Source organism: Kwoniella newhampshirensis, chromosome 13, assembly GCF_039105145.1.
Source record: "Kwoniella newhampshirensis strain CBS 13917 chromosome 13, whole genome shotgun sequence".
NCBI classification, from domain to species: domain Eukaryota; kingdom Fungi; phylum Basidiomycota; class Tremellomycetes; order Tremellales; family Cryptococcaceae; genus Kwoniella; species Kwoniella newhampshirensis.
Window position 1 is genome coordinate 953,810 of NC_089966.1, and position 22,924 is coordinate 976,733.

At 48.4% G+C, this 22,924-nt stretch overlaps 6 protein-coding genes across 6 annotated transcripts; 2 read left to right on the forward strand and 4 right to left on the reverse strand.

The window, feature by feature from the left end:
- Positions 1–434: 434 nt before the first annotated feature.
- On the reverse strand, positions 435–3,535 carry IAR55_006305 (uncharacterized protein; the record flags this gene model as incomplete). The annotated part of the gene is made up of 12 exons (XM_066949389.1): positions 435–489; positions 548–611; positions 707–784; positions 853–903; positions 964–974; positions 1,041–1,535; positions 1,621–1,711; positions 1,763–1,810; positions 1,862–1,937; positions 1,992–2,258; positions 2,396–2,443; positions 2,501–3,535. The coding sequence occupies 12 exons, from the start codon at positions 3,533–3,535 to the stop codon at positions 435–437; spliced, it is 2,319 nt and encodes a 772-aa protein (XP_066800397.1).
- Positions 3,536–4,321: 786 nt separating this feature from the next.
- Positions 4,322–5,464, forward strand: IAR55_006306 (uncharacterized protein; the record flags this gene model as incomplete). Its single annotated transcript, XM_066949390.1, has 7 exons — positions 4,322–4,387; positions 4,452–4,508; positions 4,601–4,672; positions 4,768–4,978; positions 5,065–5,177; positions 5,248–5,355; positions 5,417–5,464. The coding sequence occupies 7 exons, from the start codon at positions 4,322–4,324 to the stop codon at positions 5,462–5,464; spliced, it is 675 nt and encodes a 224-aa protein (XP_066800398.1).
- A 396-nt stretch (positions 5,465–5,860) lies between these two features.
- Positions 5,861–8,044, reverse strand: IAR55_006307 (tubulin gamma chain; the record flags this gene model as incomplete). The annotated part of the gene is made up of 10 exons (XM_066949391.1): positions 5,861–5,912; positions 5,998–6,021; positions 6,096–6,211; positions 6,303–6,611; positions 6,705–6,860; positions 6,978–7,262; positions 7,403–7,585; positions 7,678–7,839; positions 7,901–7,911; positions 7,996–8,044. 10 exons carry the CDS (start codon positions 8,042–8,044, stop codon positions 5,861–5,863), a joined length of 1,347 nt encoding a protein of 448 aa, XP_066800399.1.
- Positions 8,045–16,170: 8,126 nt separating this feature from the next.
- IAR55_006308 (uncharacterized protein) lies at positions 16,171–17,202 on the reverse strand (the record flags this gene model as incomplete). Its single annotated transcript, XM_066949392.1, has 1 exon — positions 16,171–17,202. One exon carries the CDS (start codon positions 17,200–17,202, stop codon positions 16,171–16,173), a length of 1,032 nt encoding a protein of 343 aa, XP_066800400.1.
- Positions 17,203–18,202: 1,000 nt separating this feature from the next.
- IAR55_006309 (uncharacterized protein) lies at positions 18,203–21,069 on the reverse strand (the record flags this gene model as incomplete). Its single annotated transcript, XM_066949393.1, has 6 exons — positions 18,203–19,874; positions 19,927–20,039; positions 20,095–20,247; positions 20,296–20,394; positions 20,455–20,674; positions 20,729–21,069. The coding sequence occupies 6 exons, from the start codon at positions 21,067–21,069 to the stop codon at positions 18,203–18,205; spliced, it is 2,598 nt and encodes an 865-aa protein (XP_066800401.1).
- A 692-nt stretch (positions 21,070–21,761) lies between these two features.
- Positions 21,762–22,919, forward strand: IAR55_006310 (uncharacterized protein; the record flags this gene model as incomplete). The annotated part of the gene is made up of 2 exons (XM_066949394.1): positions 21,762–22,062; positions 22,171–22,919. The coding sequence occupies 2 exons, from the start codon at positions 21,762–21,764 to the stop codon at positions 22,917–22,919; spliced, it is 1,050 nt and encodes a 349-aa protein (XP_066800402.1).
- Between the last annotated feature and the right edge of the window lie 5 nt (positions 22,920–22,924).

Sequence of the window (22,924 nt, forward strand, 5' to 3'; positions counted from 1 at the left end):
CTATCCTTCAACTACTCTCCTGCCTGCCTGCCTGCCTGCCTGCCTGCCTGCCTGCCTGCCTGCCTAAAGAGCGAGTTGAATTCAAGTTACCCTACCCTGTCTCTCCATACGCGGGGCTACCCTAGTAAAAAGTCCGTCCCAGGGAAATCATGCCGTTTCGCCCAAGGGATCCTCGATTCAAGTCGGCCAAAAATGACGGCCAAGTTCATAGCTTGATACATGCAGATCGGTCATCGCGAACTTCTGACACGAAGATTCTCAGACATCGTTAGATCCATAACGCATAAACGGTAATGACAGTGGTTGAAGTGGCAAACATATATGGCGATTACGGCAGAACAAGAAGTAGGTAGCATCTGCCTCACATCGCAGTGTCAGTCAGGATCATGCCTTCCGTCCTTCTTTTCGCCACCTTTATCCGTTTAAGTGAACATCTAATCCAACTCCCCGTGCCCGTTGGGCAGCTCGTAGAACCGGCATGTATTTCCGCTACAAAAGTCCTTTATGAGCTGATATACCTCGTCGAGGAGGAAGCCGCAAGACTCACAATACACAATTGTCGGCATTGGGACACTGATGTCCGTAGACGCATTTCTCGTCTGAAAATTTACCTACCGCAAAACCAAAACCATCAGCTCAGTCTTCAACTCCACCGGTATTGGTCGCAACACAAGGATGGTCACCTCAGACGAAGTTCACCACTCACATCTTCCTTCTCTGATGAATGGACAAATGATGGACTTGGCCAGTCGAGAGAGTTCGTCCAGCTGTCGATCGTTGAGATCTGATCAAGTCGCAAAAGTCAGCTACCAGTGCTTCGGCCGAGATCCAGTCCAAAGCGACAGCACCTACCATAGTCATGACCGTATGCGCATTCATCGCCGTTTTTACATCCCCATGGACCTGTTCTACATCAGCTATGTGCTGCAAAACGGTGGTGACCAGTAATACCATCAAGCTCACTGAGGTAAAATCTAGGGGCATCGACGGACCTCAGCCTGTCAGCGGGTCCGGACACGAAGCCACAGCTTCCTACTCACGTATGACAAGGTCTAGGGTCAAGATTGCGGACCACGTCGGCCGCGTCTTTATCCTTTTTCGACCTTTTCTTATCCTTCTTTTTCTTCCCGGTAGTCTCCGTCCAATCGTCGTCTCCTCGTCGAGATTCGCTCAATAAGGAGGAGTTATACTTGTTCTTCTTCCCAACTTTTACTTCTATACTTTGTTTCTTATTCGTCCCACCGCTTTTAATATGCTTATCAATACCTAAGGTGGTCCATTCGATTACTTCGATAGCATCATCCGAAGTCGTATCGGAATCCACCTCCATCGCATGTGCCTCTTGCTTCCCGCCCACATGCGCAGGAACTGCTTGGGCAGACGCGACCACAGAAGAGAAAGTCGTAGGTACTCGGGTTGTTCGGAAGAGATCAGGGATGGAGACGACCCTTGAAGAGTACTGCTTGAGTTGGGGCGCCAGATCGGCATAGCCTTTGAGTAAAAGTAGTTTCGACAGGCGTGATTCAGTTTGGAGCCTAGGTATCAGACGCGGTGTTAGCACAGTAATTCAAATACGGATCATTGGTCACCCTGGCACTTGCTTGCGCCAGATCGACTCACGAGGACAGAATATTCGCATAGCCGTTATCATGCGACGCACCCAGCACGATCATCTCGCATTGCTCGTTCCTAGCGTACAATTTTAGGTATTCTGCGAGTTTTCATTAGTGCTTTTTGAAGGTGAGGAAATCAGAATACTTGCCTCGTATTTTCGCATCACTCGCTTCTTTGCCTCCCCCAACGTCGATTACTGCAGAATATGTCAGCATTGACAACAAGCCGCCCCCAGGTTCCAACTCACCAGTGAAGAGCTCATGCGAGGCAGAGAAACCTTGCCAGAACAGGTCATAGACGCCCCAACTAGGTATCAAACCGGTCTACGTTGATTGTATGATCAGAGACGTGTCAACTATCTTGCGCGTGCTGCTCACCTGTTTCAGCGCCGAGCCCAAGCCAGATTTGTTCAAGAAGACTTGCACAATCACACTACCTATGTCTTTAGGCTGCCCATCGATTTTCCCGTCCAGGTTGACCTGGGAGCTGGACAAGATCGATCCAACAGCTTCGACTATGATCTCACGGCCGGTGTCATTACTGTTGATGGAGGAGGAAGCTGCGAGATTCGGAAGAGCCGAAAGGAGTGTCTGAGCGGCGCGCTGACCACCTGTGTAGCCAGCTTGAATGAGACTTTCTTGAAACTGTCATGGAGGTCAGACAAGTCAGTCCTACGCCTGAAAAGGCAGGATATAGAAATCCCACGCGACGGGGGGAGGGCGGTGAATCCGAAAGGGGTCGAGCCGAGGTGTTAAATGCAGGCATATGAGCAGATACATACGATAAGACCATCACCATCGATCAAGACAGCCGAAAAGCCAGGTCCAACCTATTCCGGAAGATTGGACTTAGCCTACGATTCTGGCACATTGTTACACACACCCACTTTGGCCGTGCCCACTTGCGCCAGAGCTGTTTCCAATTTGCGCCTTTCGTCGTTCAATCTTCCCCACTCCGCTTTCCAGATCGCCACCTCAGTCCTCAACTCCTGGACCTCATCAGACTGAGCCAATAACGGATTGAGTGCCAGGGTCAATCCTTCCAAGTGGGCTGCAATCTGAGCAGCCGGATCGCTCGATTTGTGTGACAAGGTCGGTGACTGTGTGTGAAACTTGACCGAGATGGGATGTGAGCTGTTTGAGTTGAGCGAAGAGGGGAATGCTCGACCGGTCGGAGATGGTTGATACAAAGCTGATTGGTTCTGCACTTGCCCTTGGCTGACATGCTGTCCTAGGCCGACAGCTTGGTGAGGTTGTGGGGTAAGGGGTGGCAATCGCGGATCGGAGAAAGGTTGAAAGTTAGGTAAGGGTGCTGACTTGGGTGGAACATGCGATGCAAGTTCGATGGGCGATCGTGTCGGTCCTAGACTATGTTTGTTTAGAAGTGTCGCCGTCGACAATCCTCGATCCCATTTATCTGTACCGAATCGGGAGGTTCCTGTTTTTACAGCGACGTCCCCATCCTCCTGCCAGGTTCTGAAAATGTCGTTGGTGGATGGGACTGCTTCACCTCCTAAGCTGTCAAGAGCTCGACGAGATGGGTCGGACTGCACGGCTCCTTCCTCACTACTCCCTTGTATCTTCTCTATCTGCATTCTATGAGCTTGAGCGATCAAACCCGCGAGATCGGAATCGACATCATGGGCCGAAGCATCTTGTCCCAGAGTAAGATAATTTAAGTCGTGGTGATTGGCTGACATGGCGGTACTTTCTTGATCCGTACTGGGGTTCCTGTTGGTGCGGGCAGAAGAGAACGGAGGAGCAAAAGGTGACAAACGACTGATACCTAGACCAGGTGAAGGTCCAGGATCGAGGGGTAAGAGTGGGGACGGTTGACCGATCGCTCCGTATAGATGCAAATGGGGTTGGTAGGTATCGAGGATGGGACGATCGATTTCGTCTTCTGCTTGAGTTGCGAGCATCGGAGTCAAGGATGAAGAATGTAGATCAGTCATATGCTTCTAACGCCGTTCAGAGTGAGGAGCCAACTAAGAAGACCCTCGCTGACGAGGTAAGAAGAAGGAGGAGGAGGAGGAGGAGGAGGAGGAGGAGGAGGAAGACAGCTGTCCCCGGAGTTCTGGTTGTCGAGGAGGTTCGATGACAGACATCATGCAACCTGTTTCAAGGAGATACTCACAAATACAGTCCCTCTTGAAACCGCACGCACACACCGTTGTCCGCAGTGATGATCCTTTGATGATCGAGTCACGAAGGATGACGAGTCCCTGGGATAATATATCCTCTTTGCGATACGAGACCTGTGACACGTCGTGAAGAGATCCCTCCTCTTTCCCTCTCGGTCCTCGTCGTTGTGGCACGGACCTCTGCTGTCTACATGTGATGTGATGCGATGTGAGATGGAGAAACCAGAAGAGTGACCTGAATCGTTTGTTGTCCAAAACAGAAATCGTAGACGCGGAAAGTCCACGTCAGTCGTTGTGGCCAAGGGTGGAGGTGGGGCACCATTCCCCCGATGCCGTCAGGATAAAGTGGGGTCTCCGAATAATCGCATCTGTCTCTGATCGATTCTGATTTTATATCGGATCACCGGGATTGACATCGATGGCGCCATCAGTTTACACCTGCTCATCCCATCACATAAGATATATAACCCATGTATGACAAGTCACCTCTCTCTCTCTCTCCTTCTGCTTTTTCACTCTACTGAGATCGACTGCTCCCCTATACTGATAACACGCTGATACAAAATGTCACTTCGACTCGGAGACATCGCACCTGACTTCAAGGCCAACACCACCCAGGGTGAGATCCAGGCAAGTCTCTGTCTCTCTGTCAACAGAAAAATCCTTGGCATGAGCTGACAGAACAATCATCCAGTTTCACGACTGGATCGATGGCAAATGGGTCGTTCTCTTCTCTCACCCCGATGACTATGTGAGTCTCCACCTTGCTTGCGATCGATCTGGAGCCTCTCTCTGTTTCTTGCTTGCGATGGTGACATGATGCTGACGAGCTGCCTCTGGCAGACCCCTGTTTGCACCACCGAGCTGTCCGCTGTCGCTTTGTCTTACGCCGACTTCCAATCTCGAGGTGTCAAGGTGAGTCGTTCGGTATCACCATTCTCGACCTTCTTCAAGCGGATCTCGCACAGTAGATCGAGTTGATGCTGATCGGTCTTGTCTCGCTTTGGTAGCTCATCGGTCTTTCCGCCAACAATATCGATTCTCACGAGGGCTGGATCAAGGACATCAACAAGCTTGCTCCCAACGCTCCTGAGCTCGAGTTCCCCATCATTGGCGATGAGGACCGAAAGGTTGCCACTCTTTACGGAATGCTGGACAACCTCGACAAGACCAATGTTGACAAGAAGGGTATCCCTTTCACCGTCCGAACCGTCTTCGTCAGTAAGTCTCAAAAGCCCATTTTCGTTGTCGGAGATCATACTTGAGCACTCCTTCATCTGACATTTGATTCTCGCTTCCGGCTTTAGTCGATCCCAACAAGCAGATCAGGTTGACCATCGCCTACCCCGCTTCTACCGGTCGAAACTTCCCCGAGATCTTGCGAGTCATCGACTCACTCCAGCTAGGTGACAAGTACAAGGCGAGTCCAAAGATCTCGTCAGAGTAACAGGTTGGACCTTTATGTTGACTGTGCGGATTCCTTTCTGCAGATCACCACCCCTGCCAACTGGCAGCCTGGAGAGAAGGTCATCGTCCACCCTTCCGTCCAAAGCGAGAAGGTCAAGGAGCTATTCGGTGACGATGTTGACACTGTCTACGTGAGTCTTACGTTGTATACTTACCTGTCGTGATGCAAGCTGATAAGACTCCTTCTTCTAGCCCTACCTCCGATTCACCCCCGACCCTTCCAAGAAGACCAAGGCTTAAGCGTCGTTCGACTGCGAACTTGAGCAGGTGGAACGATGTGGGCCAGAAGCGAAGAAGACGAATAATGGTGATATGCTAGGTTGACACACAAATTGGATTGTATGCACTCTTACTCGGGACTTTCAATCGAGGGAAGCTGTATAAATTCTTGTCGTACCCTGTTGATCGCGTCGCCTGAGCCAGTCCACTGGCGTAGAACAAAATGTCATCGCATCGCGACCACCTAAATTAAAATAGTAAAACTGCTGTACCCGGATGACAACTGTATCACCGAAGCTGATCGGCTCCTTGCCTGTCCACCTGGTCCGTTTCCTATTATCGCTTGGTTTATGAGCTACGCTGTAGAAACGCCTCATGACTCCCAAGACGTTCACACCTTTCAATCAATTCATAACCTTACTCTCCTCCATAATCGATATAATCTGGGCTCTCAGCCGCGATATACTCACTAAAACACACGACCTTCATCAGCTCAGTCTCCAGACCTACGAATGCAATCATCATCATCCTGCGATATGACCGAGGAAACTCACTCTGCCAGTTCAGCGACCACTCGCCTAAAACCACAATCCAGCAGGTCACGTCAGTCGCGATAATTTTCGAGACAAGCCTGCAAAGAAATGGGGCCCACCTCGCGTCGTCAAACTCGTGTAGACCATCCGAGAACATATCTTCTTTCTTGTATTGTTCCAAAAAGGCATTTCGTTTTCTCAACATGTCATATTGGTGGATCATACGCTTGAAAAGCTACACACACATCATGTCAGCCTTCCTCTCACGACAGTGTTATATATTCAAGCCGTGAGATCGGATCCAAAATGACCTGCGCCGTACTCACCGAAGCCATACTGGTATGATTCGCCATCATCACACCGCTAACTCTATTCGTACCAGCACCCATCCCTCTCCGTCTCGTGAGAGCAACCTGTATGCTCGCCGGACCCCATGGGATGAAGTTCGCCAGTTGTCTCTCCCGGATTCGCAATAATGATTTGTGAACATCGGTGGGATCCACATCGCCCGAGATGATGTTAAGACATGATATGTAGGCAGACGTCTTTGTGGACGTCGTCGAGACCATACGGTTCTTAGGTTGCAGCAGTCGTCGCATCACATCTAAAGTTGTGGTCTTTCGAATAGACTTGGCCTATGCGAAAGGAATTGTTAGTCCGTTGCGTGAGGACGAAGTGACAGTGGGACTGGGCGCTGCCATGGCCTAGTCGAAATTTGTCTCACTCACCTTGTCAATTTCGTCACCGGTGAAAGGTGTATAGGATGTCATGAGGAAATGGCATCTTGGCGTTGGGATGAGACTTGCGATGATGCCGACAAGATCGTTGTTCATGTAACTCGGATATCGCAGTGTAGTGGTCGATGCAGCCATTACGGTCGAGACCTAGTTGGTGGACATTGATCAGCACTGCGCTACCGTCACAACATTATTCCATCGCCCGTGTGCTATCTCTTTCGTCGTGAATGTCTGTTTTTTTTTGATCCAAAGCGCGAAACTCACCAGCTGATTCGTCTGGACAAAGCTAGGATCCTGAATATGTAATCTATCCGCCGCAATCCTCGTCAAAGCCGCATTATCCAGCACGACCACACTATCCGCGTTGTTGACCAATCGTTTCATTGCCAGCAACGAATTGTACGGTTGGACCACGACATCGGACGCTTCGGGGAAGACAGAATATGTCTGAATGAGTTTTTTAGGGAATCGATCATTTAGTCGTTCGAGAAGATAAGAACCGAGACCTGACCCTGTTCCACCTGCTATAGAATGGAGAAGCATGAATCCCTATTCAGCAAGACAACGGTTGCGAGCGATGTCAGAGAGAAGGATGACAACAAGAAGAGGAGGAGGAGGAGCGGAGATCGATTGGATGTCAGCATTTGTTATTCCGATATGCAATGCCATTGTCATTTGTCGGTACCCACCTCCAAGCTATCGCTTCCATCCGCTTCTCTATCAATCATCTCCATCAGATCATCGTAGACTCTCTCTCCAGCGCTGTATCCTTGCGCCCAATTATTACCAGCTCCACCACCATCTTTCGACACGTAAATGTTCTCGGGATTGTAAAGACCTTTGAACGGCGACGAGAGGATATTGTTGATGACCTGAAAACGATCAGACATGTCAGTGAAAGGGTATCCCACTGTGAAGATACCGAGGTGGATTTGAAGGAGGAGATGAGTGGTCCATTACTTACTCTCGGTTCAAGGTCGATGAGGATGGCTCGAGGTATATAATGTTCGTCATCCGCTTGATAGAAGAAGACATCTTTCCTATCTCCTTGTCCTCCATCCGCAGCCCACTCCTCTAGATCTCCTTGAGGGGAGATCCCATGTTCCGCGCAAAGCTTTTGCCAGAACTGCAATATCATGAACCCGTCAGCCTGACTTCACGAGGGAAAGTGAATGACGATTTCTCACCTGATGACCAACTGAGAGTAGGCATCAATCCAATAATTAGCTCTTCAACGTCCGCTCATCGAGTACACATCTTGTACGCCCGTGAGAACACTCACTCTGATTACCCGCTTGACCAGCTTGGAGCGAGATGATCTCTCGACCCATCCTTCCTCAATCAGTCGATTACCTCCACCTGAACGAATTGACTTGATGGGAAAGAGAACAACGATGAACAATAGACGCGACAAACAGGGTTGAGTGTCTTCTGTAGCCGTGCGAAGTCGTGTAGATATAGAGACTTGGGATCTCGTCAAGGTCGCAGAGGATGGATGAAGGGTACGTTTGTGTTCTATACTTTGAGGTCGTTGTCTGTTTACCGGGCCAAGACGTTGCGGACATCGAAAACAGTATTTTATCCTCGCGTCGAGACGCGTGCGAATACTAAATTACGTAAGGCTTCTCGCTGTCACCTGAACATGGGCTTTGTTGTGTTGTCTCTCCAGCTGCCCACATCCGTTCAACTCATTGTAAGTTAGATGAAATGACAATGACCAAAAATATCAGAAGCCATCTCAATAGTCCTCATGCATGGCGAGTTGTCTGACATACCGATTGCATTGAAGGCACATCAAGCTGCACGCAATGAAACATCTTATGTCAAGTGGGACAATAGGAGTGTCACAATCATACCCCAGTACAACTGTCATGATGGTCAATGTGGCCTCAGTCGATGAGCCCTATCACATAACGGTATAGTACTCCTCCATGTAGGTATGATATCACTTCCGCCAAGGTGATTCCGTGTGGTACTATCAGGATTGAGCGGAGGAGGGGAGTTGCCAGGTTCTCGCTAGACCCTATACTAGGTGGAGCTTCCATAAAGATTCGTAACAGGTAAATGGGTACTTCAACTGACTTGGTGGTGGTATCAATTCATATACTATCCTACAAGTAGTTTACCGCTAGACTAACTACAACTAAGTATGCTGAAGAAAAATGTCATGACGGCCATTCCGCCATGACCATGAATAAGCCATTATTCCATAAACCCTCTTGATATCTTCGATATCTTCGAGCACAACTCGATACACTTGCCGAAGACCGGACTAAAGGGCACTGCAGGTGAACGATAGAAACAGGAGGAAGTTGATCGATGTTCTACGCATTGTGATGGATGGGTCAGTGTAGATATATATACATCGTCTCAGTTCTCGTTGTTCTAGTCTTTCCCTAGCAATTTCTTGATTGAAAGTCATACCTAGTACCTTGCTCATCGTTCAACAATATCACTGTGATACCTCAGTTTATCTAACAACTGCTACAAGCCCTTTGTCACGGAGCTACACCGACCAACGAATATCTCCATCGCTCAGCTTACAAGACAGGTAACGAGAGCCTACTATCGGTGATGTAATCCTATATTGGAACAAGATATGCGATGTTGGCGAGACTTGGACTAAACTGTGATCTAACTTGAGGGTTCGCTTGTGAGAACAGCCAAGTACGTGTTGGTCGATGTATCAAGGTTATTCAAGATTGTCACGGGACTACACCGACCAACGGGGATGTCCGTCGTTTCAGCTTACAAGGCAACCAATGAAAAGTCTACTATCGTTGATGTGCTCCCGACTTGGACCAAGATACGCGATGTTGGTGAGACTTGGGCTAAATCGTGTCTCTAACTTGAGGGTTCTCTGTCGAGAACAGCCAAGTAAATGTTGGTCGATGTATCGAGGTTCTTCAAGATGATAATATACAAAGGTACTACGGTAGGACAAAAATCTAGAATCGACGGGGAACTCCTTTCTCCTTTTGCTACGTTCATGTATATATCCTTTTCTTCGCACAAGTTCGCCAAACCTTGCATGTGTAGCGATCTTTTCGCCGGATGTAGAAAGAAACCTCGAGTGGCTGAACAATTTGTATATTTACCGTATGTGGTGAATAGGATTGATAAGCTTGTCGACGTTTCGGTTCTTTCTCCGATGAATGCCGTTTCGTTCAATTGTTTGTCAAACTCCTGGGAACTTTGTCGGAAGTTGGCCTTACTGGTATGCAATCGTGACAAAGATGATGATATTCAAGGGTACTACGGTAGGACAAAAATCTAGAATCAACGGGGAACTCCTTGTCTCTTCCTACTACGTTCATGTATATATCCCTTCCTTCACACAAGTTCGTCAAACCTTTCATGCATCACAACATAACCGCCGGATGTAGTAAGAAACTTCGAGTGGCTGAACAATTTGTATATTTACCGTAGGTGGTAAATACGATTGATAAGTTTACCGAGGTTTTTGTATCTCCTCCCATAAAGCCGCTTTGTTCCGAATGTTTGTCAAACTTCTGGGGACTTTGTCGGGAGTTGACCTTACTGGTATACGATCGTGACAACATAGCCCAAGTCTCACCAACATCGCATATCTTGTTCTAATATAGGATTACACCACCGATAGTGGGCTCTCGTTACCTGTCTTGTAACCTGAACAACGGAAATATTCGTTGGTCGGTGTAGCTCCGTGACAATACCGACCACAGGTCTTTGGAATACTTTACAACATCCAAACAACTCAATCGCCGACAAGCCAGATGGGCTGAATTCCTGGCCGACTTTCATTTTACCATTACCTACCGACCTGGCGTACAAGGGACAAAACCCAACGCCCTGACACGCCGTCCAGATGTTCATCCTATTGGGCGTGGCACCTCACTGGTGACATCTATCAATCCACAGAATCACCGACAACTTCTCAAGGACGGTCAATACCTCGTTGCATCCAGACAGGCACCAAAAGACTCAACAAACAAACAGTCACGTGCTACCATGACAATCACCTCTTCCATCAAAGATCTACTCCGAACAGGACTACAGACTGATTCTTCACATCCGGCCCTAATCAAAGACGCAGAAGCTGTGCAAGATCCAGACAATTTCACAGAGAAAGACAAACTTGTCTATCACAAGGGCCGCCAATATGTTCCCAACACCAATGACCTGCAGCTGCTTATTACTAAAGGACATCACGATGCTCCAACAGCAGGTCATCCAGGACGACGGAAGACACTTCAGTTGATCCAACGTGATTATTGGTGGCCTAAGATGAAGGAATTCATCCATCACTATGTGGACAGTTGCGACCTATGCAACCGCACCAAATCCCGCTGGCACCTTCCGTATGGACATCTCTCAACGTTACCGGTACCACCATACCCCTTCAGCTCACTATCTATGGACCTCATTGAACACCTTCCACCCTCCGACAATTACAACTCGATCCTAGTGGTGGTATGCCGACTGACCAAACAAGCTATTTTCGTTCCCACCACTACCAACTTGACAGCAGAAGAATTGGCCCAACTATTCCTTACTCACGTCTTTTCCAAACATGGTTTACCTCTCAACTTTGTCTCTGACCGAGGCTCAGAGTTCACTTCCAACTTCTGGCGTTCCCTGGCTTCCTTATTAAAGATTGACTTACTGTTCAGTACAGCCTTCCACCCGGAAACCGACGGCCAGATCGAACACGTCAATCAAAGTCTCGAACAGTACCTCCGGATCTATGTGGACTATCAACAAACCAGATGGGCTAAACTTCTCCCCTTAGCAGAATTTGCTTACAACAATACTACCCACGCAACAACGACCGTCTCACCATTCTTTGCAGACAAGGGGTTCCACCCCAATGCAACTTTCACCCCATCACCATCTCCTGACACCATTGTCAATTCACCAGCACAACCCTTTGTGGCCCAACTGCATGAATTGCAGAAGTTCCTGCACCAGGAGATTCAAAAGGCAAATCAGACTGCTGCAGTTACTTACAACCGCAAACACCTATCAACACCATCTTCCAAAGTTGGTGATTGAGTGTGGCTGTCTGCCAAACACATCAAGACCAATTGGCCAACCAAGAAACTTGATCACAATTACCTTGGACCCTTTGAGATCATTGAGAAGATCTCTCCACTAGCCTACCGACTAAAACTACCACACACTATGAAGATCCACAATGTCTTCAATGTCAGACTCCTGGAACCAGTCACAACCAACAAAATCCCCAATCGTAAACAACCACCGCCACCACCTATCGAAGTAGAAGGAGAAGAAGAGTATGAAGTTGAAGCAATATTGGCCCACCGCTTGGACAAACGCTTCACCGGTTCTGAACGCCACCGATACCTGGTCAAATGGCTTGGATACAACGACACAACCTGTGAAGGTCCCAGCAATCTCACCAATGCTCAAGATATCCTCCAGCAGTATATTCACAACCATAACATTGACCCAAAATAATAACCCAATTGTCATTCACCTACACCTCTAACTTTCTACACTTGATTCACCACTTCATTTAATAACTACACATCAATTGTCAACATACCCTATCAACCTTCAACACCAAAACCAAGTCAAAATGCAGAGCGCTCAACGGAGTTTGCGCCTTGAGAGGGGGCGACTGTTACGACCCTGCACAAACACCTATTAGTCTATCAGAACGGTTCAGTTTAGTTCATTTCACAATCTCTTATCTATTTCATATATGGGTCATAACTATCGGTTGCATTTCTAGCGCTGATATCTTGAGCTACATTTCCGACCTGATATTTCGTACGATATTTTAGCGCTACTTTTCAGATCGTAATTTCAGCGCCAAAAACTCGGTTTGTTCCCTGAATCCTCTTCGAATCTTTATACTTTTAAGCAGCCCTTCTGGGCAGCTTTATGACGATCCCCCCAAGGATCAAAATATCTGCATACCTTACCAAAACACTCTCCCTCTACAAAAGTATCAATGGTTGTCATACCTCTTGCTAGGAAGACACCTAGCAGTGATACCAGAGTAGTCCTCATAGCTAGCCCGTGATCCTTCCTAGTTACACACCACTCGCCCTTGACCTTATACAAGTCTACGGATGAATTTTCTAATCCAAGTCTATCTACGTACGCTGTGCTAGTATCCCTTCCGGACGGGTCGTAACCGGTCAAGACCACATTCCTGGGTGTAGAGATGAGAAAGTTTGCAAGGTCAACTCAGTGCTGTGCTTCTTGAACTGGTCATCTGTCCAGGAGGGATCAAATGACATCATACAATGACCAGTAAATGTTCCTTGTTGATCACCAGGCGCCGTGGGCTGTATGCACCTGCTGTAATCAAGCGAATGTCTTGAACTCTTGCTATAATATTCCCATCTGTGGTGGGTGTACAGTGATCATCTGGCTCAGTACCTTGTGGTAAGACCCGGTAGACATCATCTGCGAGACAGCCCTGGTGATAGTAGTCTCGTTGGCCATGCCTGCCCTCAGTAACATAAATCAAACTCTTATCTGAAAACAAGGACTCTAAGCAATGACTAGCACAGGTGGCATTGTAGGGAACAGTTGTTGTTGTTGGAGGGCTGATCTTCTGAAAAGATGGACCTTTTCTGCTGCTCCTGCTTGTACTGCCTACATTACTTTGTTAGCACAGAAAAGGAACAAGAGGAGTTAACACCAGCATGTGTTCAAAGAAAGACCCACTGTTAGACCTTGGCATTCTGCAATGTGAGATATCAAGTGAGGTGCACTGTAAAGAGACTAGATGATGAAATTGTGTACAACACCCAAGAGTCAGCTTTCAGCAGTCTCAGATGGAGGAATCTTCTATGCTGGTATCTTGGATAGCTAATCGTAAGAGACACAAAGTAACCTCTCACTCACTTGCTCAAATTTATATTGTTGGTTGATGAAGGGGAAATGGAGATGGATTCAGACCAATAGCCCAAACATCATTGCCTTTTGTATCCATTGTAAATAACTGTTGCATAGCAGAAAGAAGGTGGGCTTCTATTGAATGGCATCATACGACTCAAGTACATCCTGAGCTTGTATGCAGACTTGGACTTGGAGGTTCCTTTTGCATACAGTTGTCTTCCCATGGTACCACAGTTGAAACATACTGCATTAAGTCGTGAATGCCTTACAAAACTGAAAGTATTGTACAGGCCGTCCAGTGATGTCATGGCAATACTTTCTGGATGAAGGCCTGTCAAGTAATAAGGATTGGCTGAACAGACCTGGTGACACACAGATAGATCACTTTGACTGAGCCCACTTGATACAGATTAATCCCCACTAGTCCAAAAGGAAACAGGTATCACAGGGTGGATGATCACCATGCATTGCAAGCATATGAGGCAAGAGTGTACTTTTCCTTTGGAAAGATGCCAAGTGTCATGTCGGCCATGACCACCCAGCCAATGTCTCGCGGCAAGCCTATATAACCGGCGGAATTCCAGTGCGGCTGGAGATTCTGATTGTTCCCTTTTGTGGTTCAGTGGTTAATGGCCGGTTACATTGCCATTGTGACACCAAGGGACTAATCTGGGTGGCGGACAATTCTGCCATTCCGTAGCATTGTATACACAAACAGTGGCTGATTGTCACAGAGCTACACCGACCAACGAGGATATCCATCGCTCAGCTCACAAGGCAAACAATGAAAAGCCTACTACCGTTGATGTACCGTTGACTTGGGATAAGATACGCAATGTTGGTGAGACTTGGACTAAGTCGTGTTTCAACTTGAGGGTTCACTGATGAGAACAGCCAAGTACGTGTTGGTCAATGTATCAAGATTACTCAAGATGATGATATTCAAAGGTACTACAATAGGACAAAAATCAAGAATCGACGGGAACTCCTTTCTCCTTCTACTACGATCATGTATATATCCCTTTCTTTGCACAAGTTCGCCAAACCTTGCATGCATAATGACATATTCGCCGGATGTAGAAGGAAACCTCGAGTGGCTGAACAATTTGTGTATTTACCGTATGCGGTGAATAGGATTGACAAGTTTGCCGATGTTTCGGTTCTTTCTCCGATGAACGCTGTTTTGTCCAAATTTTTGTCAAACTCCTGGGAACTTTGTCGGGAGTTGGCCTTACTGGTATATGTTCGTGACACTGATCAACAGGAAAACATATGAAAACCTGTTGAGCACCAAGTTGAGAAGGCCACAAAAGTCCTTATGGTTGACATCATCTGTATAATAGCAAAATCGTGACTGGGGTATCTGCAAGAAGGTCTGGAAGAATGTATCTGTTTATGCCTTCAAAGTTGCCTTCCTCAAGTATGAAACATTGGGGCCTAGATTGAGCTTACCTTTTGAATAAAGGTATTTTGATCTTGTTTTCTCCAATTGTTTCCCCCTAACAATGTCAGAGAAGGCTCAGACAATAATCTTAGCTGCAAGTATGTCACAATGGTCAATGTGGCCTCAGTCAATGAGCCCTATCACACAACGGGACAGCACGGTATGCATATAATGAGGATAACAAGGATAACAAGGATAACAAGGATAACAAGGATAACAAGGATAACAAGGATAGCAAGTATAGCAAAGAACTTGACACAGATATCTAGAGGGGCTGGTTGCAGCTCTAGATAGACTGAGGTACCACAGTGATATCGTTGAATGACAAGCAAGCTACTAGGTATGACTTTCAATTGAGAAATCACTAGAGAAAGAGTAGAACAACGAGAACTGAGACGATGTATATATATATCTCCACTAACACATCCACCAGGATGTGTAGAACATCAATCAACTTCCTCCTGTTTCTATTGTTCACCTGTAGCGCCCTTTAGCTTGGTCTTTGGCAAGTATATCAAGTTGTGCTTGAAGATATCAAAGATGTCAAAGATGTCAAGAAGGGTTACGTAATGATGTACTATTCGTGGTCGCGGCAGAATGGCCGTCATGACAAAAGGTCACTAATGTCCTCTATGTATACAGCCACCTGACCTTATCTGGCTTCCTGCTGGATATGGATCAGCAGGATATTGTCTGTCTGGGGATGGTGATTCTGTAAAATATCTTCTCCTGGCTAGATGGTTCCTGATGCCTTGAAGGGTTTCTGGATGTGGCATAGGTACCTGTGGATCTGTCATATGATTCAGATCTCCTTTGTGAATTGCTGTGTATCTGATGATCACAATTATCCCTGTACTGGGACTTGATCGGCCGGTCACGATTGTCATGGTGGGAAGCTGGTGTCCCTAGATAATCCCGGTACACATTCTTTCTGCCTCGCTCAGTGATGGGTGGTTCTCTGCGAGAAGACGTTCTTGGGGACCGAGGAGGCGGTGGATCATAATAGGAATCATGTCTGCTTAGTGGTGGTGCTCGACATTGGCGTAGTCCGTCAGCATACTGCTCTCTCATCAAATAGCTTGTGAAATCAGCCGCACTACGGGATCTTGATCAAGATTATCAGTATCCCAGCCTGCTGGACTCAGTATCGAGGACTTACCTCTCTTGACGAGATCCACGTACACGAAGCGGCACAAAGCTCGCCTGACCTGAGTACCGCTCGAAAGGATCCATGGGCGAAAATGAGGAGGTGGGATTGTCTGTTGGGAAAGTCTGCATCCGTGGAAGGGCACCGCGTGATGAGCTTGGGCGATCCGTGCCGTTCATATCGCCACTGAACGACTTATGACGGGAAGCGGGTCGGGTGTGTCGTTGCGGTGGTGAGGGAGAGTGTCTCGATTGAAAGTCTCTGGTTCTTGACTCCCCACGCGTTCGGGGAGAGGGTGCACGGGAGTGAGAAGGTTGCGCCGATGAATTGCGGTGGTGGCGATCTGCGTAAGCAGTAGATCCCCATTGTTCAGTTGAGGCTGATCGGCGGGATCGACGATCCTGCGTGGTATTCGTTGGTTGGCCGTCATCCTGTCTCCTTCTTCCCCTTTCTGAAGGGTCAGGGGAGAGGGCCCGCGGTGGATCCGGTACTGGAGGATGAGGATGGGATCGATCGAAGTCTGATGATCGAGGCGCTGCCGAGGATGCAGAGGCGTACGCATGACGTATCGTTCGACCATGAGCGGACTTGCGGTCCAAGCGCGTCAGATTGCTCAAGTCAATGTCGAGATCGTGGTGTTTCGTGAATGTCACCGCTTTGTCAACGTAGTCCGAAAAATGTTGCACTGAGCCCATATCAAAGACGGCAGGAGCACTGTTCGTGCTGACCGCGATCGAGCTGACGCCCTTCATCGAGTCGTGATACTCCTCTGCTTTCCTCAAGCGCCCAGGGCTTGAACGGCCCGTAGTCACCGAGATCATTCGTTCAGGACTTGGCGCCCTATTCAATCCAAGTCCTGCTTCGGTAATTGCACAGGAGAGGCAATAGTATTCAGCAGGACGATCATCATCGTCAAAATCCACGAGGGTCGCATGGGTCTTCTGCGAACCAGTTTGATGGTAGAAGCCAGCGCATTGAGCCCTAACACTGCTCAACTTCTCGGACTTCGTGTACCCAGTGTTGGTGTAGGAGTTTGCCATGGCGATTCCACGCGATGATGTGGTTTGAAACTATGTCTGTGACGAGTCTTCAGCGAACATGCAGGCACAATAAGAGGCGAATATGATTGACGACTTACGTTTAAGAATCAAAACAGAAAGCTATGAACAGCAAGCGAGTTGTGATGACTGGCAACCGACTGAAGTGAGGCTGATGATGGTGAGCGTTCAAGGACAACGGGGGGAAAGATGACAATCAACTCAATGCCCTTTATCATAAGCGCCCGGCACCCTTGGCCTGCCAGACCATGGCAAATTTCGAGCACACGTCCTGTAAAGAAAGGAAGATTATCGCAGATATATCCCTGTAGAATGAATGGATCGCTATCACTTACAGTAACACGGGCTTCTAGCTTCTTGAGTGATCGTAACTCTCCTATATGAGCAGCGAATAAAGGATTGATGACATCGTTTTCATGCACATGTTTAAGGGGTAGAATGGATCCGTCGAGATGTTACGCGTATCAGCACAGCATTCCTGTCTATCGTTCCAAAATACAGTGAGCATGACACATAGGACTGACGACAACAAGGGATGCACAGAATATGTTGTTACACGATTTGTAACATCATCCATGGATCATGGACGTCGATCGAGGATTAGTATCTGAAAGGATCTTCAGAGTAACCCGGCCTAGACATTTCATCACTTCTTGGCTCTCGACCCATACCATCCGGAGAATCCTTCTGAGGTCTTCCATGCATCTGGAGAAAGAAAGAAGCAAACGGAAATCCACGAAGAGTTATTGCCCGAGGACTTTATATCAGAGACATCATTCTCTCGTTTTGAAGCGTGTCAGCACTTTCCCGGTCTTCCTTGTCTTGAGGCAGTCCCCGATAGCTCGCCTCGAAGTAAAAATATTACAGCAACGAAGTAGATGGCATTTATATGTCTTCTGGCCTTTAAATTGCAGTTTCGCAGATGTGAAATCATTAGCACAGTGCAATGCAGAACCAAGAGTCTGCATAGGACAAGTTTGCGCTATCTGCCTTGACCTCTTCCATTCAGCATCGCCAACAGACCTTGGGCACCACCTGTCGGTCTCGGAATGGGGTGATGCACATTCGGAATAGGAATGGGCCCGTTATGCTTTGTCGGTGAGGTCCACTCGACTTGAGCGTAAGACGGTAGGGGTCCTTGATAATCGTCGGGGAGAGTTTGAGGGGCGAACTGCAGCTGTTGATGTGACTGCGTTTGATTGACGTAATTTGGAGGGAGTCCGGCGGTTGTTCGACCTTGAACATAAGATTGATGTTGAAGATGATGAGCTGGTTGATGAAGTGATCCGATTGCATGCGGAGCACCCCCAGTAGGTGGTGACAAGGGGCCTGGTACATGAGGCAGAAGTGCACCGTCTAGCGACGAGCCGGGACCAAGATGCGCAGGGTAAGCCTGTCCTCTAAACGGGCCAGAAACAGACCCGTGCTGCAAATCAGGCCGATAATCAGACCGGGTTGGGAAGATTGGAGGAAGTGGAGGGGGAGGTCGTTGTGATAGAATTGATAGATCCCCTGGAGTCGGAAGAGGTAAGGGGGCGAAAGGGGGACCGTGCCTATAGGGATGATGATCCGCAGCAGCGTATGAACCCGCTATCTGAGTGTCGTATGGGGTATTGGGCTGATGAGATCGAGTGTGATTGTCATGACTGTCAGTCACAGGAGGACGAGCCGGAGAGCCGTGGTCTTGCAAAGGTGATGGAGGGATGGACCGATATGCAGTCTGAGGGTACTGGCCATATCCTGATGGCGGCCCATGTTGGAACTGAGCCGACGTTTGCCCTTGCGTACCAGAATGACCGAGCTGTTGCTGCATACCAGAGATCCTAGATCCTGTCTGGTATAGTCCCTGGGGCTGAGGGACCGCATTATTTGGCAATGCTGCACGTATTGGACCGTCCAATCCTATGCCACTGAGAGTCGACTCCAGTAAAGCGCGTGCCTTGGCTTGTCGTTGTACGTCTTGGTGGTTTTGAGGGGTACTGAGTGCATGCAGAGAAGTTGAAAGAAATCCCATCTTACTCTGGGCCTGTTCTGCGGAAAGGGTTAAGTGAGGCGGAGAGGACGGGATAGCAACGGGTGAAAACATTGAAAGGAGTCTTGCTTGATGAGATTTAGCCGGGCTAGTAGCAGATTGTGAGGGAAGTTGAGGAGACTCGTCTGGTTGAGGTGCAGGCTGATTGAGCATCGCAAGGAGGTTGCTTTGTTTCTGCGTCGATGGTATTGGTTTTGGGGGTTCTGAAGCTGGTGTTTCTGTCCTGCCGATCGATCCAAGCAGCTTTGCAAGGTCGTAATCCTCCCTCTTCTCCCTCTCCTTGTCGTGATCAGACTTCTCTCCCGCTTTGCTGATACTTCGTTCCTCCTCCTGGAGCACATTGAGGTTGCCGAATAACCTCTCAAGACCTGCTTTGTTATCGCTGCCGACGGCGATCACTTGACTAGGCGCTTCCAGTTCCTCTTCTTGTTTATGGATAAAGCGGGAGAACAGATGATCCAGAGCTGAGGTATCACGGGAGAGTACTGGCGAAGAGGTATCCATTGTGGGAGACTCGAATTGATAAGGTTGCAGATCTCGGTGTACGTTTGTAGCTTGATGAGCTTTCTTCGGTTTCATGTACGGGTTGATACCATGCTCCTTGAGCCAAGTTTTCAAAGGACTGAAAACTGAACTCAGTGTCGAGGCAAGCGCATCAGACAACATTCACTCACTTGACAAATGGTGTGACATTGTAGAATCGTTTTTGCCCCTGTCCTCCTGTTCGTTTTGGTCCTCGTCTGCCCATCCAGGTTGGAAGGTCCATCAATCGTACCCATTCGATAGCCTGAGTCGTAAATCAGCGAGACTACCTAGTATGCTTTGACGCATTGACAACCTACTCCGATTTCGTTCCTGGTCTGAGTTTCGAAAACGGTGTTCTCGTCGATGCCTTTGATGATGAACATTGTAACTTCCTGAGCGTTGATGTGTGTCTTGATCTTGTCATTTGTTTGTATCAGTCCTGTAAGATCAAAGCCCGTCTCCTCCTCCACCTGCAGTAGTGTAAGCCGCATTTCTTCGAACACTGGTAATGAGCTTACCTCTCGAATGGCACAAGCCTCCTCTGACTCCTCCAGATTTATCTTTCCCCTGGGAAAACTCCAACCAGCATTGGACTTGTATCCCCGGACCATCAAGCACTTTGGGAGGTTGTCAGCAAGACTGGGCCTGCTGCCTTATGTCAGCACAGTCATGCGCACCTTGTCTCCGTCTCGGTTGATAAGAATGCCACCGCAACATGGGACCATTCTCTTGTAGCTACAGTACTCCTCCCATATTCGGTCATAGTTGAGTCCGCCGTCTTTCATCAATTGCTTGTAGAGCGGCGATGATTCGATGATGAGACGGGTGAAATTACGCTGACTCAAAGACGGGAGAAGAGGATTGAGCGGTCGAAGATAGTCTTCGTAGAACCAGTGCCTGGCGATCTGGCATCAGCGACAACACACTGTATCCGTTATAGGCTGGACTTACGCCTGTTCAGCTTGCCAGTACACTCTTACCAGACTCATCTCCTCTTTTGGCAAGTTGATCAAAAATCTAGCATTCAGGTCCTCCAGTATCTCCTCCCAATTCATATCCCTAAAGATGTTCTCCTCGTCTTCGTGACCTCCGACTTCTTCGTTGGCGGTATCCCCGAAGAGGTCGTTGCCACTGCTCGGTGTTTCTGGACCAAGCTTCGAGGGTACGCTGAACAAGAAGGGCGGGAGGGGGGTGGGCGGTGTTGAAGATGATGAAGACGATGAAAAAGAGTGGTTGAGTGGGTCGGCCATTAGGTGTGGAGGCAGGTCTCGGCCTGTGAGAGGGAGTGCCATAATGAGATTCCGCGAGCTCGCGGACAAGAGAGGAAGTTCTTCGGTGTAACCTTTACGCCACCGTGCAACGAAACGAAGGCGGGATCAGACAAAGAGTCCCGTGTGATAGAGTCGGTCAGACAACACGAAAGTCAAGGTCGCCACTGGTGATAAGTCGAAAGGAGAAGAAGTAGGGATGACCGTGGGTTGGACGCTTCGTAGATGGTCTTGCGCGTGTGTTGTTTGTGATGTATCAAAGAAGTTGGAAACGAGGCATGTCATCATCATCAACATCAACAGCAACGAAGGTGAAGTCCGGTTACCAAACAATGTGGGGACCACGTGAGAAGCGGTTGATAATGATAAAGAATCAATTCCACGTCATAACACCCTTCGCTGAGTCTTCGGACTGTTCGGCACCGGAACTGATTGTGATGATAATGATCGAGTGATCAATAGAGATGGACGAGGACGATGTCGACGTCGACGTCGGCTGGAACGCAATCAGAGACGAGAGAGGACTCATGTCGTCCGTTGTGGATTTAATAATACTGTACCGTGCATTGAGCCCCAGACGTCTTTCCAGGCCGAAAAACGGGCTCTCAAACCAGGGCATTTCTGAAAAGCAGGACACCGGGGAGTATACACGATGACGCCTGTTCCTCCAGCGGTTCAAGCCATCATCTCTCAATCCCCTCATCACTCAAGATGATATGGTACAGCTCCTCCACTCTCTTCTCCTTCCTCTGTCTTCTGCTCAATCGGAAGGAGGCGCCCGGGTTCATCTTGGAAACACCTGTACCCAGTTCGATGGTATCGCCGCAGAGATGGAAGGGTATGACAGGGCTTTATGGGGTTTAGCACTGCTGATGGCGTCGGATCCGGATAACGAGCTAGAAAAGTGGAGAGAGGGGCTAGACAATGGGAAGGATGAGAAGGTTGAAGATGAGAATTGGGGAGAACCGACGGATAGAGATCAGAGATTCGTGGAAATGGCTGCGATTGTGAGTGTCGGTTGGTGTGTCCGCTAGTCCAAAGCACCTATGCACAACGGGACTGTTTGGAGTCCGCTTGGAGCATTTGAGGTCACTGCTTCTCAATGCTTATCGATGCTTTCCATAGCCAACTTCGAGATCAAAACATGGCTCATTCTCCCGCCCACCCGTTCCGCACCATACCATACCCGGATCCACCGATTCTCTATCCCGTCGTCGTCCACCACTTCCTTTACATCCAGCCCTGATGCCAAGACTCTTCCGGTGCAAGAAGGTAAAGCGGGACGTGTGGAAGGTGAAGGATATGCTTTGGCGATTTCGAGAAAAGGGGTGGTTGGCGTGATCAATCTTCTCCATTCGCAACGACGATCGTCTTCTCAGCTTCTTATTCAGGGTCTGAATCAAGCCCGAAGACAAGCCAATGTGGACGATACTTCCCCCTCCGAAGAAATTAGTGGTATTCTCTTGGTGGCGAGAATCAGAGGAAGCGTCGAAGACGTTGACGGTAATACCAATTTGATCTCGCCTCGAACCGTAATCCCTACGATATACCACGACCTATCACTCGGATCTGACCAAGCACGACGTCCAGACAAGAAAAGAGAGCAAGCGACCGGACATCAAGATGCTGTCAAGAATGAAACGATATATTGGATCGCGACGAGGATATTTGCTCTTCCTTTTGCTGAAAACGGGACGGGGGTGAAGACTCGTGGTTGGTTAGGTAAATGGGAAGAGGCAAGAAAAGACGGATGGGAAGATGTGCAGAGTATGAAGGATGATCTGCGTTCTCTGAACAAGTGGTGTATCGAGCTGCGATACTCGTGTACTCGGTATACATTTGGGATATGGCTTGACCTTTTTGCGAAGGTGTAGTATCG